The sequence below is a fragment of the Pogonomyrmex barbatus genome, unplaced genomic scaffold, assembly GCF_055798465.1.
Source record: "Pogonomyrmex barbatus isolate J1 unplaced genomic scaffold, ASM5579846v1 scaffold27, whole genome shotgun sequence".
NCBI lineage: Eukaryota > Metazoa > Arthropoda > Insecta > Hymenoptera > Formicidae > Pogonomyrmex > Pogonomyrmex barbatus.
In genome coordinates, this window is record NW_028297124.1 from 270,215 (window position 1) to 290,349 (window position 20,135).

Below are 20,135 nucleotides of genomic sequence, written 5' to 3' on the forward strand. Positions count from 1 at the left end.
TTATACTACATTAGTATGTAATAACGGTATCTTATAATGGCCCCACGGTAATGTATTAGTGGAGTCCGGTATTAAGTATCGCTTGTCGTCGTAAGGACTCAAAACTAGTTTTAATTCGGACACGGTGTAAACCTCGTGCACCATCGAGCGTATGCACGCCTGACGTCTCGATTGCTGCAACGATTCGTTCAAGCAACACGCGAAATCCTCGAACGTTATCGTTTTCGCGACGGTACTCCTCTTAACGCCCTTTATTCTCTTCGTATCGCTCTTTCCCAAAATTCTCAGAGCATACATTTTCGCCCTAAGTCCTATGAACTCCGTCATGATCGCTCCGTTGTTCTCATCTTTCATCACACCAAGAACTTTCTTATTCGCGCGCGGTATATCGTACGCGTTGTCGTCGGAATAATCGCTAGTGTCAAATCTCGCGATATCTCGCTTCATATTCTCGTAAACGTTTCGACATTCCAGAAAATATATCAAGCTATCGGTATCCGTGTACATAATTTTGCATTTAGAGCGATAATGCGGTATCATATAATCGTAATAAAAATCGTACAATCGCATCTTAGATATTTCTAAAATGCACATACCGACGTAGATTGGTTTGTTAAATTGAACCTCGAGTTTGCGTAATTCGATAGTCATAAGATTCTCGTCGAAAACGCTCCTACTGTGAAAATTCGGTTTCGCGATTAGCGCCTCTGCATCTCAACGCGTCACGAGTCTCACGTCTACATAATTGCGCACGTTCTCCATTGTTTTGCCGAAAACCGCGTTGTTCATCAACTTATACAGATTTCTCTCGAACTCGTTGCTCGCGCGTTCTCCGTTCCGTATTGAGCTCGATGTACGCACGCAATCAAGGAGACTGTGCGAATCGCGCGATAGATCTTTGTCACGCGTAAACCGTGTCGCACGCATTGCTGAAGATTGCGATAATATATCACGTAACGCGACTTGTCGTAGAGCGTGGCGAATAGCTTTTCGTTTCGATTTCCCGGCGGTCTTTCGCGCGTCGGGCAAAACGGAAGATCCGCGTGGTCGTCGTGAAGATATCGCGGATATTCGAGATCGACTTCTAGAATATAACCAATATCAGAGTCAGATGGCACGGACATAATATTGAGACTCTCGACATTCTCGACCCACCGAAATTCCGCATACGGTAAAGGTTCGCACATGGCCCAGCCATAGAGATTGTTCACATCGTAATACATAAGATACGACGACAGCTGAGACGAGTCATATGACGATTCATATTGATTATTAACTCGCGCGTATCTATTCGAGCATTGGCTTAAACCGCCGCGTATACCGCGCTCTACGAACATCACCATATCGATATCGGTGAGCAGATCGAATCGAACGTTCGTATATTTCAACATAGCGTCCCACGTATATCCCGGTAATGTGAAATAATGTGCTGGATCCGAATTATAACTTTCCATACAAGTATCTCGAAAATTTTCGAAAACATCCGCCAAGAGAAGCACATCCGTTTTCAAATATAGATCGCTGTATTCGCCGAGAGTTTTTACGTGAAAACGTTCCCATATCCTTCGCGCGTGTTCGTAATCACTAACACTCACAGTTTCACCAGTTAAAGAACTGTAAAAAGCTTCGATCGACGGTAATTCGGTCACTAACAGTTTATCAACGCTATCAATATATTTATAAGGAAATACGCCCTTGCGTATGCGTGAGCAACTCGAAATCCTTCGCGATGAGATCAGAAAATTCGAATCGCGAGATCCTCAATTTTTCTCGATACGAAACTACTTTTTCTAAACTAGTATTAAGAAACTTAAACGAATCCACGAAACCTAGCTTAACACAAGTTTTCCATTTTCCGTACATCGAATCGTTGACGATTTTCGAAAACGCGATGTAATTTTCGTTAGTCAACGGTAACAAATCGACTCTACCCTCGAAAGCGTTCGCTATATCCTTAATAATGAAATGTGCATCATAACCGGATAAATTGTGAAAAAAAAACAGGAATAACGAACGCGTTCTGATAGTTCAAATTGCAACTCGCGTGCGCGGGTCCTCTATATCGTCCGGTAAGATGACAGTGATCACGCACACGAATATCGTACGACTCAAAGTTCTTTCCACACACGTGACAATTCGTTTTGAAAAGCGTTCCACTCGTTCGGCGTGAGCTCCGACATCGGTACGCTCGCGCACAGAATCTTCTTCACGCGACACGCGAGAGCGCGCAGCTCCTCGACGAACCACGAGACGCAGTCGTCGCCTCGACGAAATCTATACGCGGATACGATTCCGTCGTATCCATCGTGCTATGCAAATAATATCCTACGCTAAACGCCTTGTGGTGTTGATAGGCGAATCTATTGTCGAGACTCCCACTGAATCGTTGATTTTCCTTTTCTATGACACACTCCAGATCTGCATACACGACGAATCGTGTGTATAGTCTCTCCTGTCGTGATTGTGAAAAGAGAGCAACTTGTCGTCCTCGCTCGGAAGAATAACAGCGCAGTCGTTCGCTCTTCTGCACTCGACGCTATGTGCGACCAATTTCTCATCTGAATAAAAATAATGTAGACATCTGAAAAATACAATTTATAATTAATACAAAATTTATCTCGTAACGAGAATAATCTCTCTTACGCTTACCGATCGCATATGTATTTTTTTTCCTTATGCTTATTTATTTGCGACGTTAACAGTCGAGACAAGTGCTTTATCCATACGAAATGACCGACATTATCGTCGCGCCGTTCGTTCGACAAATAGAGCAAATTTACGTGCGTAGACTTTTTGTTTCCCGTAAGCGACAAAGGAACGATCATGATATCGTTTCTCCCCGTTTTCTCTCGAATAGCAAATACATTAATAGACAAATCATTGAGACATTCGAATCTAGCAATGTTTCGTAATGTCATAGGAAAATCAATACCATCAAAATTCAGCACCAACGAATAGTGAGGATACGACGATGATCTATCCGAGTGTATATCAATGGGATATAGAGCGGCCATCACCGCCCACGCGAAACATGCATTGTCGTGTGAACGTACATTAATCACGGCTCTCTTATATCTTATTTTCGGAGGAAGTAACATTCAACATCCAGCGTGCATAGGATTACACTTATTTATATTAATCATTAAATTTAATATCCGAAGTAACGCCCAACCACTATCGCGTTCCTGAAATTCCTCCAGCGACGTCAGAACAACATTCATAACGTCCCCGTCGTACCATTCTCGTAGATCGGACATACCGAATAGCTGACAATTCTTCGTGCGAATGCTCTTAACGGCGCTTTTATCATTCGCGACGAACTCCCCGTAAAACACGGTGTTGACCTTTAAACACGCGTGCATATCAAGATCGACTCGCACTTGCTCGAGCACCGTGACCCTCGCGTCCTCAAGTAACCGTCGAGGTTCGATGTGCTCGATGTTTACCACAGCATCCGTTCGTACGCGATTCGCGAAAGCCGTCTCGATATCCACCCATTCGAATCCCTTCGAACCGTCGTATCCTGCACCCAAGTAACTAAAACGTCGACTCAAAGCGAATCTCGCACCCTCCAACTGCGCTATTCGAGAGACTAGAGAATTTATCATTCCGGTAACCGTAGGATCGACTCTATTCTCACATCTTTCTCTCAAGACCTCGAGACACTCGATACACTCCTGTTCCCAAATATGAAAGGCGCACACCTCTTCAACTCCCGCCGCGTGTTCGAGAAGATCGCGACTCTTCTCCATGTCGCAACTTCCCACACTGTATTACTCCAATTGTCCGTAGGAACGACGAATTTAACGTCTCGAACTTTTTTCTCTCTCGCTGTTCTCTCATAGATTACCGCTCTATCGCTCAGAGCGAGCAACGTTTCAATCCACAATTTCTCTCGCGGACTCTCCGTACCGATCCCCCGTCGCAAATGATACGTGGCCACATTCCAGCAAACATTTTCTCTCGTCACGATCCACTCCTTGTCGTTACCGGGCGCAATAGTCTCGTGACACGCTAAACTATCGTCACTCTCAATAAGCAACTCGCAACGATCATCGTCGAGATCGTCATACGTCACGTTACAATCAAACGCGCGTAAAAACAAATCGTCGCTCTCGCTCGAAGACGAACCACCGTTAGGCACGACTACTTCCATATACGTTCCTAACAATGAGAGAAAATACCTCTCACAACTAGATATATACCCCGAGACAGCGTCGAAAACGCGACAATCGCGACATTCCGAAATGACAAAACACGTGACATCGTACATAATCAAAACGTGCGTCTTCCCGTTGCAACGAAAACAAGATGCGCTAGATCCCTGTGGAAACCGTCTAGACACAGAACGCGCCTAACCGCAACATCCTACAAATAGCTCTTTCCTGTTTTTATATGCCTGATAAAATAATACAACAATAGAGTAATAAAATAATAACAATAAAGTAATAAAATATTCTCTCATCATTAACATTCCTACGACGATTCCCCCTCCTCGCACGACTTCCATCTCTCATACATTCCCAATACCGTTGCCCTTGATATTGCACATTAAATCTCTCATTATTAATACTCGTGCGACGATTTCCCCCTCGCGCGATCTCCACCTCTCGTTACTCATACGTTCCCAATAACATAACGTCATCCTCGGTATCACTAATTGAAGATTCCCGACGCATCGTCGATCCGCCTCTCGTCCCCGCGATATGCCGCAAACGAACGAGGAAAAACTCCGTTTCTCTCTCGCGGTTAATCTTATTCTCTCATATATGTTCATATATACAATTCATAGTTATATTACGATTATAATACATACTTACATACGCGCACACTTAGTTGCGTCAATTGTTGCCAACGCGCTCTCTTCTTTTTCTTTCCTCCTACGCGGCTGACGAAACGACACCGCTTTTCCTCCAATACTTGCGATGAGCGCAAAAAAACATCTCGTCGTCATCGTTATCATTAAATACATCGTAATGACCGCTTTCGTGAAAATTCACCATGTACTCCTGTCATCTGCTAATCTCGATCGGCTTCTTCTTTTCGTAGAGTACCTCCAATAAAAGATTATATGCCATCCCTCGATAATGATGACATACGCACGCCTCTATTATCTTTTTAGGCGAAATCTTACGCTGAGGCGGAACTCAACAACCGCGCCTCTTTAATTGATTGGAAATCGGTGCGTATTGTCCTCTCACGACGTATTCCGTCACATTGACCGATGGATACGCTGTCACATTTCGCAATGGAGAAGATGTTAAATCATCCAGCGAATGGCACCAACACATCTCATCGTCGTCGATCATTCGTGTCTCACATAGCTGGCACCGATTCGCCACTTTAACGGTTCTCGTCATCGTAAACACACGGCAACAAGTATCGCTCAAAAAATCGCCTCGACGACGCGTCAAACCACAACGTTCTACTAAACAAGACAAACGGCATGCGCTATATCCTCATAGTCACCTAGACATGAAATACGCCTAAGGCGATGTAACAAACCGCGACATCCCGCGAAACAGGACGCGCTAGGCCACGCGAAAAACGCTCGGACGCGAGACGCACAAGCGGCATGCGCTATATCATCATAGTCACTTAGACATGAAACATGCCTAAGGCGATGTAACAAACCGCGACATCCCGCGAAACAGAACGCGCTAGACCACGGGGAAAACGCTCGGAGGCGAGACGCGCCTAATCGCGACGTTATGGAAAACAGACACGACTAAGGCGACGCAACAAACCGCAACATCCTGTCAACAACGCGAGTCGCCTCGACGACGCGCCTAATCGCGACGTTATGGAAAACAGATACGCCTAAGACGACGCGATAAACCGCGAAAACAGGACGCGCTAGACCCCGCGGAAAACGCTAGAGCGGCATCCCGCGAAAAACGCTAGAGCGGCGCCCCACGAAAAACGCTAGAGCGGCGTCGAGGACGGGCCCAAGGCTACGCGAAAAACGCTAGACCGCGCGGAAAACGCTAGGGCGGCGTCGATGACGCGCCAGGAGTTACCTAGCGGGAAACGCTAGGGCGGCGTCGAGAACGGGGGAACCGACCCGGGGAAACCCCGCGACCGCCTTACCGATCGAGACGGATAAACCTGTCTCGACGACCGCCAGAGGAATCCACCTCTCTCCCGCATCCCCCCCACATGCCTGGGGGACATAGGGCCCTCCTTGTTCACCTACTTGTGTTTTTATAATCTTTCACTCAACATATATATTAACGCATTTCTTTTTTGAATACCTTCTTTTTTATTTTGATCATTAATTTCAACATTATGTGCAATCACGGATAGATTGTTTGTTTCGTTTTCAACGATTACATCATCCATAAAATCTTTATGTAAAATACAAATATTATTATTATGTAGCACACAATAAGTAATAATGTATTGAGGTATCAAGTCTGTCCGTTTCATATATAACTTATCCAAGAGATTACGAAAACGTCCTTTTAACAAACCGATGGCTCTTTCAACCATAACACGGGCCGAACATAAACGTATATTAAAATTAATTTGAGCTTCTGTTAAATGACCATTGTTTTTATAAGACACCATTACATTTTTTTTGCAAAACATGCAGCATCACCTAATAAATGACTATTCTGTGGAAAGTAATTTTCTGTGCACATAGATTGAATGCCGCTTAGTCGGAATATTCGTATCGTGCACAGATCCAGGTTGTCCTGCGTAACAATGAATAAATTTCAAGATAGAATCACATACAACCTACAAGAAAATGTTTAAATATTTAAGCATTTATCAATTTTATAAAATCAATTTTATAAAACTTTTATTTTTAATCATATTATCCTTTTAGATAAATTTAATACTGGCAAGTTTAAATTTATTCGTAATGAATTATTTATTTTGAAAAGCATTATTCATGTTTTAATATTCACAATTAATAATTAGTCACATTAATACATCACATTAATATCGTCAGTATTAAATTTCTCTAAAGGTTACATCAAATCTTTCGCTCACTTGCAATTGTATCGAATAATAGCTTTTTCGATTTATGTAACTCTTTGCATGTTTCTTTGGTTTATGAATATGTATGTGAGTACCATCTATGACACCAACTACTTTTGAAAACTTATATTTGATTTGAATGTCTGTCCATGTATATTCCTCTATATTTGGCCATTTAATAAATTGGGATGCTAATGAATAAATCGCTGAACAGACTCTTCTATTAGCACGCCAAGCAGTTGCACGCCCAATATTAAATCGTTCACAAACTGATCTATTAATTAAATACAGAATATATAAATAATATAATAATAGATAAATAAATATAATAAACATAATGTTCATATTTATTTTTTTTATAATTATATAGCTTTGTTCTTATTTACATATACACAATTACCTGCTATATGAGTCAAGTGTCATGGTCCAATAGTGCTACTAATAATTGTATATTGGAGGAATTGTGCATCGTCTGTATCTATTGGATTGCTTTATTAAGATAGGTTTTATTAAATTTAATAAGTATGTAAATACTACACGTGACAGTCTGTAATTGAAGACTTATTAATCTTAAATCAAATAAGTTTTCTTTAAATATTCAAGATAATAAGCTTATTTCCAAGCATTTTATATATATAACTACACAATTATTTATATTTATCTTACCGAAAATGACTCTTAAACTCTACATCTGAATATTCAATTATTATATCCATATAATTTTTAATACACGGTCGAACTGCTAGAAGTGGTGTTAATTCTATTTGATTTTCTTCTTCGGAAGAATCGCTACTACTTTCGTTTAAAACTTCTAAAGCTATTAAGCATATTGAAAGCTTTGTGCGTTTATCCATCTATTACATAGTACTACTGTTACGCACTATTGTTACAGTCCACTGTTGCTACTGCAGTGCTGTTCCGAAATACGACATCATAATGCTACTGGCAGTACTACAGTAATTTCGGAATGATTGCGGCAGTGAACTGTCATGACGTCATTATGATTGCACTGCCAGTAAAAAGGGAACATAGCCTATATCGACCACGTGTGGAAACAAACTTCCGAAGCATATAAAGGCGGATTTGAAGATTCAAATCTATCGTCGCTGCGTCAAGCATTATAACCAATCGTGGCAACTCACGCATATAGACGGTCTCGCACCGAAGATAAAAGATTGTAACATATGTCAGCAGCAACGTCGAACGAAGGCTGCGTTGGAAGTCTGCTCAATCGAGCGATAAATGCGCTTCCTTTCGAGTTACATATTCCCGACTATCAATTTTGCGGTCCGAGTACTCGGCTGAAAAAGCGATTAGCCAGAGGTGAAACGGGCATAAATCCACTTGAGGCGGCGTGCCGTAAACACGACATTGCGTTTTCTCGGAGCAACGATCTCACCGATAGATATGCGGCGGATAAGATACTCGCCAATAAAGCCCTAGGACGCGTCATCATGAGAGATTCGACTCTGGGCGAAAAAGCTGCAGCTACAGCCGCAGCGAAAGCCAAGACCAAAATCGGCATGGGTATGAAAGCGAAGAGCAAGGAAAAAGCCAACAAAAAAAAAAACGAATAACTTCCGATGAAACAAGGCGGCACATTACTGATTCTGTCTTTCAATGTTGGGCGCGCTCGGCTCCATGATTGGCCATTTGTATATACATTTACGATTGTTTGAAATATTCGATACTTTGATTGTGATGATGATTGGTTTGGTCAAAAGCATGTTCTTTTATTTGGAGATTTGCTTCAATTACCTTCTATACATAAAAATGTGTGTTACCTTCTATACATAAACCTTTTATACATTTTTATACATTTATTTAGATGAAAAAATTCGTAAATATCTTGATTCTTTAAATGTTACTAATCTATGGAGATAATAAGAAGAGAAGGTGTGCGTCACGACGGGGCCCGATCACAAACCAGTCATGAAAACTCATAATTATTTTGCAAAAAAATACCACCTCAGCCAGGAATCGAACCTGGATCTCCTGCTTACCGGGCAGGCATCTTATTCTTTCGACTACCGAGGCATGATGATATTTATCGCAAATAACGTGTTTAGAATAACACGTCAACAATACAATGATATATATATATATATATATATATATATATACATATATTACAATATACATATATACATATATTCTTTCGAATCCCCACGACCGGTACTCCAGAGAGATGATAAGATCCTATTTTCTCGATGGATGCAGGTCGGACTGCAGCGGCGACACCCTCCAACGCCATTGGCAAATATACAAATAATCCTCCTGGAGCACGACAGGAGAGATTGCATCAAGCATGGCTCGAGCTCCCAATCTGGATTAATTTATTTGACTATGATAAATTGACGATCAATCTGCATCAACAAAGAGACGAATCTTACCGTGAATTACTTTCGAAAATTCGTGTTGGTTTATTAATAAAATATGATTATAAGATTCTCCAAAAAAAAAAAATCTGTTTTAAGGGTGAGTCTTTCGAAACAAAAATAAACAAATTGTGTGATTTTATTAATAATTTGCAAAATAATACCGTTTGTTTATTGCCTACTTGTTATTTTGACGTTCTTAACACTGCAATGTTAAATCGTATTACTTCAAAAGAAATATTATTAATAGTTGAAGATACAATTGATTGTATTTCATATATGAAAAAAAGGGTAACAAAGATATTGTCAGATAATGATGATGATAATACTAGCTGGACTTTCAAAACAAATTATAATTAAAATTGAAGCAAAAATTATGATAAAACGCAATATTGATGCTAGTTTGGGTCTTGTAAATGATACAATAACTAATCATTTCAGTTATATAAGATACAACTATTAATTACATAGAAAAAATAAAACTTCTTTTACCATTTGGTTTGGAATGTTTTATTGAAAAAGTAAGTGTTAAGTTCCAATTGATGGATAGAGCATATGTTATTAGAAAACAATTTCCATTATCTTTGAATTAAGGCATCACTATTCATAAAAGCCAGAGATTAATTTTGAAAAGTGCTATTATGAATATAGGTAATTCCATATTTAATTGCAGTGTCACGGCGATCTAAATCTTATAATTTTAAATGAAAGAATGCGTGCTATATGATAAAAATATTGATTTATTGATTGAATTCTTGATGATATCAGGCTATGACTATTACCAACGAGGATGACACCTGAGAAAGAACCTTCCTCCTCTTAATTATGGATTCGAAAGAAAGAAGTGGTGAAAAGCGCGCGCGGGGGTTGATCATTTCCACCTATAAATATGCGTGCGGAAAAAGCGCTTAGTAGTTCTTCAGGAAGCTGCAACAGTAGTTAATAGTAATAGTTCTTCGAAAAAAGCAACAACTAGCTAGGCGTGGCGGCAGCAATAGTCAGTTCAGTTCATTTCAGAGAATATTTTGAATCATAAATTGTGCGTGATCGATCTTAGGGTTGAATTCTTAAATTTATAATAAATTTCTGTTCGTAATATTTCTCTTAGGAGAATTTAAATTTAAAAGCCTTCTCGATTAAATAAAGTAATTTTAAATTAAAATAATTGGAAAACTGAAATCTTATTCTTCTTTCTTAAATAAAATCTGAACTTTTTAATTAAAATCAAGATAATGATTCTAAATCCAAATTCGGTCGCTGACAATAGCGTAGCGTACTATTTAGTCGCAGCCAACGGTATTGTGACTAAATAATTTGAATTTAGAGTCTCAAAAATAAGTAATTAATTTCAAGGTATGCTCAAAAGTTTATGCTCAAAAGAGGAAGACGCAGAGTTCAAATTAAAAGATTAAGATTTCAATTAAATCAAACGATAATTTTAAATAAAGATCCCTTCCCATTATTCCTAAAACTTAAAAAATTGGAAAGTCAACCTAAAACTAAAATAATCAAGCAAATTCCTAAATATAAATTGAGAAAAATTGATTTCGAGATAAATTATTTAAATTATAATCAAATTAATAAAAAAGATCCGCGATATAAAATTTATAAAATTCGTTTCCTATTCGGGGTTGATTAATTCACAAACCGGTCCAATCCCAGAGTGAAGTACTTAAATATATTAACCCAAAAACGGACAATCACGTAACATTTCGAAAAATTTTTGGTGACAGCGGTGGGATACTAAAACGGTTTGTGTAAAGAAACGATAGTGAACAGTAAAAAAATGAACAAAAAAACTTAAAATTAATCTTTAATAAATGAAAGAATCTGGTCAATCAACATCAAGAAACACCATGGAAAAAGAGGAGAGACATAAATGAATTACGAAGGCTAATTGGGAAGCAACAACGAACGATACAACAGCTTCAACAACAGCAACAACGAAATCAAGAATTAATTTATCATCAGAAGGAACGATAAGTAACTTTTTACAATTTTCGATCAGAGACGCATTAGAAGCGGTGCCAAATTTCGATGGAGAAAATATTCCGTTTGTTTACTTCGTCGAGGGGCAGTTGCGAAGAAGCACTAAGTATGGTCGCACCTCCGCAGGAAGTAATTCTAATTCTAGGGCAATATGTAATAAATTAAAAGAGGAAACTCATAGATCAATGTTGGGAAAAATCTGAAAACATGCAAGAATTAATTGAATTGTTGAAAGTAAAAATATGAACCGAGAAACAGTGTACGAAGCGATTAGCTTATCTATACCAAAAGAGGGAGAAGATTGCAGCAAATCGAGCAGGGAATTAGGAAAACGAATTCTTGATGCACAAAAAAGAGAAATCGGAATATTAAGTTTAGAATTTCAAAATTCAATTGAGAAACATTTAAAAACAAGCTTCTTACGTGGATTAAATAGAGAAATAATAATATCGAATGAAGGAACATTTGAAGAAGTAGAGGCACGGTACACGATTGACGCGGAAAAAGAATTAGAAACTGTAAACATGATAAGACGTGTAATATTCGCAACGTACTGACGGTAAAGCCTATCTATAAGTAATATAATAAATACAAATAAAGAAGAAGAAAAGATATTAATTCCCACAATTGAAATATATGAATTTGGAACAAATAATAAAGAAATCTCAAACTCCATGAACTCAAATGCAAGCTCAAAAATAAGCTCCTGTGCGAACTCAAATTCAAACTCAAAGTCAAGTTCAAATTAAAATTTTAATACAAGCTCGAATTCAAGATCATGGTTCTATATAAATCAAAATGAAAGAATATAATAATTGATGCATTAAGACTTGAGCATTTAAATAATGAAGAGCGTGAACATGTTGAAAGATTAATAAAGAAAAGTGCCGATTGTTTTCATTTGCCCGGTGAAAATCTTAATCATACAAATGTTTTAAAACATCGCATTCCAACAGTAAATGAGATTCCAATAAATACTAAACTGGAAATATAAATTTCCAGTAATTCATAAAGATGAAATTAAGAGACAAGTAAATGAATTATTAGAGCAAAATATAATTAAACCATCAAAATCACCTCATAATACGCCTGTGTGGATAGCCCCTAAGAGATCGGACTCGAAAGAAAATTGTAACGGCAGGGCCGTTACGAATGTACATATACAAATATATATACACATACATATATACATAACAGAGAAACGCTTGGCTTACTATCCTGCACTATCCATCCCGCTTGCACGTGCACCACTCGCGCTATCGCATTCGCTTGCCTGCAAGGCGCACGCGCCGTCTCGCTCACGCTATCTCGCTCGCGATGTCCCCACGCGATACCGACTCCCCGCCACTGGACCGACGGCGCGCAGTGGGGGAACGTCGGCCGGGTATATAAGCCCGGCCGGCCGAGACATCGAGACCAGATCCCATCCTGCGATCCGACTCCTGATACCTAACCAGTACCTACTACCTCTCGGGGCCAAGGTTTCGCTTGGCTCTGCCGGGTTTCACCGGCTTTCTCTACCTACGGGCTGAGGTTTCACTCAGCTCTGTCGGGTTTCACCGACTCCTGTCACCGCTCCACGGGCTGAGGTTTCACTCAGCTCTGTCGGGTTTCACCGACTCCTGTCACCGCTCCACGGGCTGAGGTTTCACTCAGCTCTGTCGGGTTTCACCGACTCCTGTCACCGCTCCACGGGCTGAGGTTTCACTCAGCTCTGTCGGGTTTCTCCGACTCCTGCCACCGCTCCTCGGGTTGAGGTTTCACTCAGCTCCACCGGGTGTCACCGGTTTCCGTTGCGAAGGCAGGGCTCGACGTGGCACTCGACCCTGCCCGCAATACCTAACCGTCCCGCCTGACATTAGCTCGTAAGTGCATGCGATAGAGATTAAGGCCGCTAGTTATAAGTCAGTAATCCTAAGACCCCTAGTGGTAATCACGCCGTGTAAATCGACCGTTGCCGACCGCACACCGCACCTGTCCTGCGCATCTCATCGCCTTGCGCCAATCGGTTCCGTCTCCGCTTTGCTACCAGCGACACTGCGACATCTCCTGACCCTGCACACTGTATCTATCTTTCGCTAAATAAACTATCTTTATCACGCCGCCACTTGTGGTCGCGTACGCCTGAGTCTCCCCTCCTCTCGAACCCGGACACCGACGAGCCGATCCGAGCGTCGAGCGAGGTGACCGCGTCACAAAATAAGAGATGGAGAATGGTGTTAGATATCCATGACCTAAATGATAAGACAGTAGATGACGCATATTCACTCCCAAACATAACAGAAATAGTCGATCAGCTGGGCGGTGCAAAATATTTTTCTGTATTCGACCTTGCTTCAGATTTTCATCAAAATGCATCCGGATAATAGTTATAAAACAGCATTTTCTACTCCCCCATGGTCATTACGAATTTGACAGAATGCCTTTTGGACTTAAAAATGCGCCTGCCACATTTCAAACATTGATGGATTTAGTTTTGACGAGAATGCAAGGGAGCGAAATTTTTGTATATTTAGATGACATGATATTATATGCTAGTTTACTAACAGAACACGCAATTAAATTTGAGAAATTAATTTCAGAACAGAACACGCAATTAAATTTGAGAAATTAATTTCGATTAAGAGAAGCAAATTTAAAATTACAACCAGACAAATGTGAATTTTTAAGAAGTAACTTATTTAGAACATATAATTGGAGAAAACGGAGTTCGACTTGATCTTAAAAAGATTGAAGCAGTTCAAAATTTTCTAATTCCCAAAAATGCAAAAAATATTAAACAATTCCTTGGATTAGCTGGGTATCATCAAAGATTTATTAAGGGATTTCAAAAATAGCTAAACCGTTAACTAATTTACTAAAAAGAGATATAGAATTTAAATGGGGAGATAAAGAACAAGAATGTTTTAATACGTTAAGAAATGCATTATGTGAAGAACCGATATTACAGTATCCTGATTTTACAAAAACTCTTTTCTCTTAACTGACGCTTCTGGAACAGCAATAGGTGCAATTTTAAGTCAAGGTCAGATTGGAAAAGATCAACCAATTAGTTACGCTTCGCGTGTATTAAATGTGTAACGGAGCGCATCCTTCCGCTCCGTTCCTCCTCCGGATTTCCCCCGACCGACCATCCGTCGGGGACCGCCGAACATCAGGCGGAGTGCGGCAGTGGCCCCAAAGAGGCAGCAATGCCTCCTTTTTAATCTCTTGTACACACGAACTCCGAAAGCGTCGGAGAATACCGCGAAAACACGTATGTTTTCGTGGTATTTCCCCGCACCGCGCCAAGCGTCGCGTCAACAAGCGCGAACGCCCCCCCGCGCCGCGCCACGCACCGTACCACCGAACGCGAAAGCGTCCCGCACCGCACCGACGCCGCGCCACGCAACCGAGCGAGCGTCCCGCACCGCGCCACGACCGCGTCCACAAGCGCGCAACCACCCCGCACCGCGCCGCTACTTTCCCTACGAATTCCTTCCCTACCCAAAAAACCAATCATCCCCCCGATCCTTTTTTCCGCTCCTGGGGAGAGGGATGCTAACCCCGAGATCGACCAATCCGACCGATCCGACCGAAAATACCGAGGTCGATCTCGGGTATAAAAAGGCATCGCTCTCCACAGGAAATCACTCACTCACGCTCCGTTTACTCCTGTTCCTAGATCGTCTCCGAGAGCTCGCCTCGAGGAAACGATCTTCCGAAACCGGCAGCAAGCCTGAGATTGTTGGGGCTCTCCCCAACGCGCCAAGTTCGCTTGGCCTGGCCGAAAGCCGTCTCCGTAGCTCGCACGGCAAGCCGAGAGTTGCTGGGGTCTCCCCAGCGCGTCGAGTTCGCTCGACCCGACTCTGCCGTTCCGAGATTTCACCGCCGAGTACCGGGGTTCTCCCCGATACTACCTCTCCGAGTACCAGGGTACTCCCTGGTCAGCCGAGTACACTCGGCACCGCCACCTTCTTCTCCGCACACAGCCGGGGCTCTCCCCGGCTGGCCGAGTTCACTCGGCGTTCACTCAAACAGACGAGGGGCACACCCCCCGTCAGCCGAGCACTCTCGGCAGGGAACGGGCACACCCGTTCTCCGATCTCAACGATCCGCCGACCTCGCGAAATATCCACCTTCGCGACAATACCCGCGACAACACGCGTGCACGTTTAAATCGCCGATTTAAAGGCCCGCGACAACACGTGCGACACCGCCGCCGCCGCGCGCGCCCCGCGCCACCGAACTGCGCACCGCGATCAGTATCGCGCCGACCGCCCGAGCGATCTCTTATTTTGTATTTATCATTGTCCGCGCGCCGAACGCCGCCTCGCCCGTCTACGGCCACGAACATTTAACGCGACGATTCGGTGCCTTCCATCGCACCCCTCTTAGTTAAATAAATATCATTATTTATTAGCAATCGCGCCTCACAATTTAATCACGCCTTTCTGTCTCCAACGTCCTCGCTTCTCCCCCTGGTAACCGACTGACCGCTCTCCGCGCGGAAAAGCGAGACCGTTATATGGCGCCCGAACAGGGACCGGAAGATAGTAAGACCGCGGAGACAGGAAATAAAAGCGAAATGGCCGAGGACGGGATAGACCGGTTAACGAAGGCCGAATTGCAGGAACGGCTCGGACAAATCCAACAAAATACCGCCGGGCCCGTCGAAGCGCTACGACAGCGCCTGCGCAGATGCATGCGCGATCATCCAGGAACGTCTCTCGAGCCACCCGCGCTGACACCCCTTGCTTCCCCCGTATATTCCGTACCCCCCGAATTTCCGATCCGTATACCGGAGTTGCCACGGCCGGCCGAAATCATGGGGCAAATGCGTAAGTGGGGCTGTTTTTTCGACGGACGGGATCCGATCGGGTTTCTGGAGCGGATCGAGGAACTTGGCGAAACGTGCGGTTTTTCCGAGCAACAACTGTTGACCGGTATACCCGCATTGTTACGGGGGGACGCGATGTTATGGCACCGGAACAATCGCCAATACTGGTCCGCGTGGGAAACGTTTCGGCAAGATTTCATCGCTCAATTTTGCCCGCAACCAGAAAAAACCGCCGCGCTGCGCGAAATCTACTCCCGCACCCAGAAGCCCGGTGAAACATACGCACAGTACGCCACAGCCCTACAAACGCTCATGCGTCGCGCAGGGAATTTCGGAGAGCGGGCGCAGACCGATCTGCTTTTCGCCAATCTCCATCCGGATTATAAAATCTACATCCGTCGGGAGGATGCCGCGAACCCCCGCGCCCTGCAGGCACGAGCAACCGAATACGAGGGGATCCAACGACAGCGACAGACGCTACGAGCTACCGAACATCGGGGGGAAGTCACCGCGAAAGCTAGCCGTACGGCTGCAACCGCGTATAACCCCCGCGATCACTGCTGGCGATGCTGACAACGCGGGCATACACGCTTTGAATGCCGACGACCACCCGTTCGATTCTGCTCACAATGTGGAAAAGAGGGGGTATTTACCCGCGATTGCCACCCGCCGGGAAACGCCAACAGGATCGAGAATATCGCGGCCGCGTCTCGATCCCAATAAATTACACTCCGCGGCCGCATCTGACCGTATACGTGCACGATCGCCCGATCAAGGCAATGATCGATACCGGATCCGAGTTGTCATTCATCGATCAAAAGACCGCGCGTTCTCTAGAACAACTCCGCTTCACGCCGACCGCCGAACACGGTCAGGTGCGACTCGCGGACGGGACGCAGGTCAGCACCACCGGCACTATTCGCGTACCGTTAAAATTATCCCGTCGCGTCACATGGCATACCTTCCGCATCCTACCGCAACTCGACAACGCCATGATCATCGGAATGGACGTATGGGCGGGATCGGAAATTGTCTTGCGACCACCGCCGCCGTACTCACCTACCTACGAAACAACGCCGACCAAGCAGAGTTGTCCGATCTCGGAAGATGAACAACTCCGAGTGTTCCTCGAGGAGGAAGTAGGTAAATTCGACCACGTCGGGGGACCAACCGAGTTAATTGAGCACCGCGTTAAGCTCGTCGATCCCACGCCGATTAAGCAAAGATACCGACCGCGGAATCCGGCAATGCAGGCGGAGGTCGATCAAATGCTGCAGGACGGCATAATTGAGCCATCAACCAGCGCGTGGAGCTCTCCGATCGTAGTGGTCAGGAAAAAAGACGGAAAAAACCGATTCTGCATCGATTTTCGTAAGGTGAATTCCGTTACCGAGCGTGACGCCTATCCGTTGCCACAAATTTCCGCCACGCTGGACAAACTGCGCGGAGCGAGATACCTGTCTACCATCGACCTGAAGAACGGTTATTGGCAGGTACCCCTCGCTCCCAACAGCAGACCGATCACCGCATTTACCAGGCCGAGGGCTAATGCATTTTCGGGTCATGCCTTTCGGCCTGCATTCCGCTCCGGCAACGTTCCAGCGATTGCTCGACCGCGTAATCGGGCCCGAATTAGAGCCCCACGCGTTTGCTTATCTGGACGACATCATCGTCGCCAGCCGGACATTTGCCGAACACCTGCAGCATCTGCGCGAAGTCTTCCGCCGACTACGGGCAGCCCGACTCCGCATAAATCGCGATAAGTGCCGATTCTGCGTACCCGAGTTGCGATATCTCGGACATATCGTGAATCGCGACGGGATAAAAACCGACCCGGAGAAAACAACCGCGATCGCCGACTGGCCTACTCCACAGACCGTGAAGCACATCCGACAATTTCTCGGGGTGGCCTCCTGGTACCGACGGTTTATTAAAAATTTTGCCACCGTCGCCGCACCACTAACTGCGCTAACGCGGAAAAACACGCGATGGAAATGGGGGGAGGAGGAACAAGGCGCCTTTGACGCGCTGAAGAATAATTTGACGACCGCCCCAGTGCTGGCCTGCCCCGATTTCGAACGGCCGTTTACTCTGCAAACCGATGCAAGTACCATTGGCCTCGGGGTTGTACTCACGCAGTATTTTCCGGAGGGGGAACGCGTCATCGCATACGCGAGTCGGACACTGAACGGCGCCGAAAAAAATTACAGCGCGACCGAACTAGAGTGCCTCGCCGTCGTCTGGGGAATTCGGAAAATGCGCGGATATCTGGAGGGCTACCGCTTCACGGTAATCACCGACCATCAAGCATTAAAATGGTTGCAGCAACTTGAATCACCGTCCGGCCGACTAGGACGGTGGATGTTCGAGCTGCAACAATACGCGTTCGAAATACGCTACCGGAAAGGCGCGTTGAACCGGGTGGCCGACGCGTTATCTCGGCAACCCACCGTCTTCGCCATCTCACATCCCCGCTGCCAATGGTACCGCCGCACATGGGACCGAGTGACGCGCGATCCCGACCGTTTTCCGGATTTCACGATCCGCGACGGACGATTATACCGCCACGTACTTCACACCTTAGACTTCCACGACGTACCCCGTGAAACGCAGTGGAAGGAGTGCGTGCCGACCGAAAAACGGCGGGATATTTTACGCCAATTCCATGACGCTCCGACCGCCGGACATCTAGGGGTGGCTAAGACTATCACTCGCATCGCGTACCACTACTATTGGCCGGGGATGTACCGCGATATCGCGCGATACGTGCGATCCTGCGAAAACTGCCTCGCATACAAAGTACCGACACGACACCCGCCCGGAACCATGCATGCAACCGCACTCGATCGCCCGTGGCAACAGATGACGCTCGACTTAATCGGGCCTCTACCCCGTTCCCTCCGCGGACACACGTGGGTCCTAAACATGCAGGACCGCTTCACCAAGTGGCTCGAGATTCGGCCCCTCCGCCGCGCCACCGCCGAATCCGTCGCGAGAACCATCGCGGAAGCAATTATATTCCGACACGGCTGCCCGACCGAGATACTAAGCGACAACGGCACGCAATTTAAGGCGAAGGAAGTCGAGCGACTCCTCAGCGCTTTCGGGATAAAACACCGTTTCACCCCCGCTTACGCCCCCCATTGCAACCCGACCGAACGGGTAAACCGGACCGTAAAAACTATGATCGCGCAATATGTGGGGCGAAACCAAAAAACGTGGGATGAAACATTGCCCGAACTGCAGTTCGCGTTCAACACTGCATCCAACGACGCCACCGGGTACTCGCCGGCCTACCTGAATCTCGGTCGGGAGCCATGCTCGATTGTAAGAAGTAACGAAGCCACCGTCGGTCCCAGCCAACCCGACGCCTTAAGACAGAGACTCGAAGACGCGTATGAGCTCGTTCGCGTCAACCTGGCGCGAGCCTTCCAGCAACAGGCACGAAATTATGACTTAAGGCGACGGGACTGGCAACCAAAGCTTGGAGAGTGGGTGTGGAGGCGCGATCACCCCCTCTCCAGCAAGCGCGATGCGTTTAACGCGAAACTCGCGCCCCGATACATCGGGCCCCTGGAGGTGAAGGCAGCCATTTCCCCCCGTAATCTACGATTTAAGGAGTAAACGTGGGAAATGGCATCGACACGTTCACCTCCAGGATTTAAAACCGTCGCCCGACAAGACCGAAGCCGACAGCGCCGCCGAAATAGCGAACGACGACGCCGACAACGAACCGACCGACGCCGACAACCGACCGACCGACGCCGACGCGACGCCGATCGTCACCACCAACGACGAGCCCCCGGCAATCGCAACAAAAAGAAGGGGCAAACCGCGGGATGTCAACAACAAAGCACAACAACGAGGCCCCGGACGACCGCGGAAAAATTTCAAGCCGGATTAAAAATAAATAACGGCTGAAAATTAGACCAATTAGGGGAAAACACGCGACCGCCAGCGAC

The 20,135-nt window shown here is 45.0% G+C and overlaps 1 protein-coding gene and 1 pseudogene across 1 annotated transcript; one reads left to right on the top strand and one right to left on the bottom strand.

Annotated features, from left to right (window-relative positions):
• LOC148936222 (uncharacterized) lies at nucleotides 1-3,014 on the bottom strand. Its single transcript, XM_089078674.1, has 4 exons — nucleotides 2,933-3,014; nucleotides 2,245-2,418; nucleotides 914-1,648; nucleotides 1-707 (listed from the first exon to the last, which is right to left on the bottom strand). Exons 1-4 carry the CDS (start codon nucleotides 3,012-3,014, stop codon nucleotides 1-3), a joined length of 1,698 nt encoding a protein of 565 aa, XP_088934800.1.
• A 5,427-nt stretch (nucleotides 3,015-8,441) lies between these two features.
• LOC148936223 (uncharacterized) lies at nucleotides 8,442-11,911 on the top strand (annotated as a pseudogene).
• The last annotated feature ends 8,224 nt before the right edge of the window (nucleotides 11,912-20,135 follow it).

Coding starts and splice junctions, on each gene's coding strand:
- LOC148936222 (XM_089078674.1), bottom strand. CDS start 3,014: ATGGCCGCTCTATATCCCATTGATATACACTCGGATAGATCATCGTCG. Junction 2,419..2,932: donor GTTGGTGCTGAATTTTGATG/GTATTGATTTTC, acceptor TCGTGTATGCAG/ATCTGGAGTGTGTCATAGAA. Junction 1,649..2,244: donor GGCGACGACTGCGTCTCGTG/GTTCGTCGAGGA, acceptor ATAAACTGTTAG/TGACCGAATTACCGTCGATC.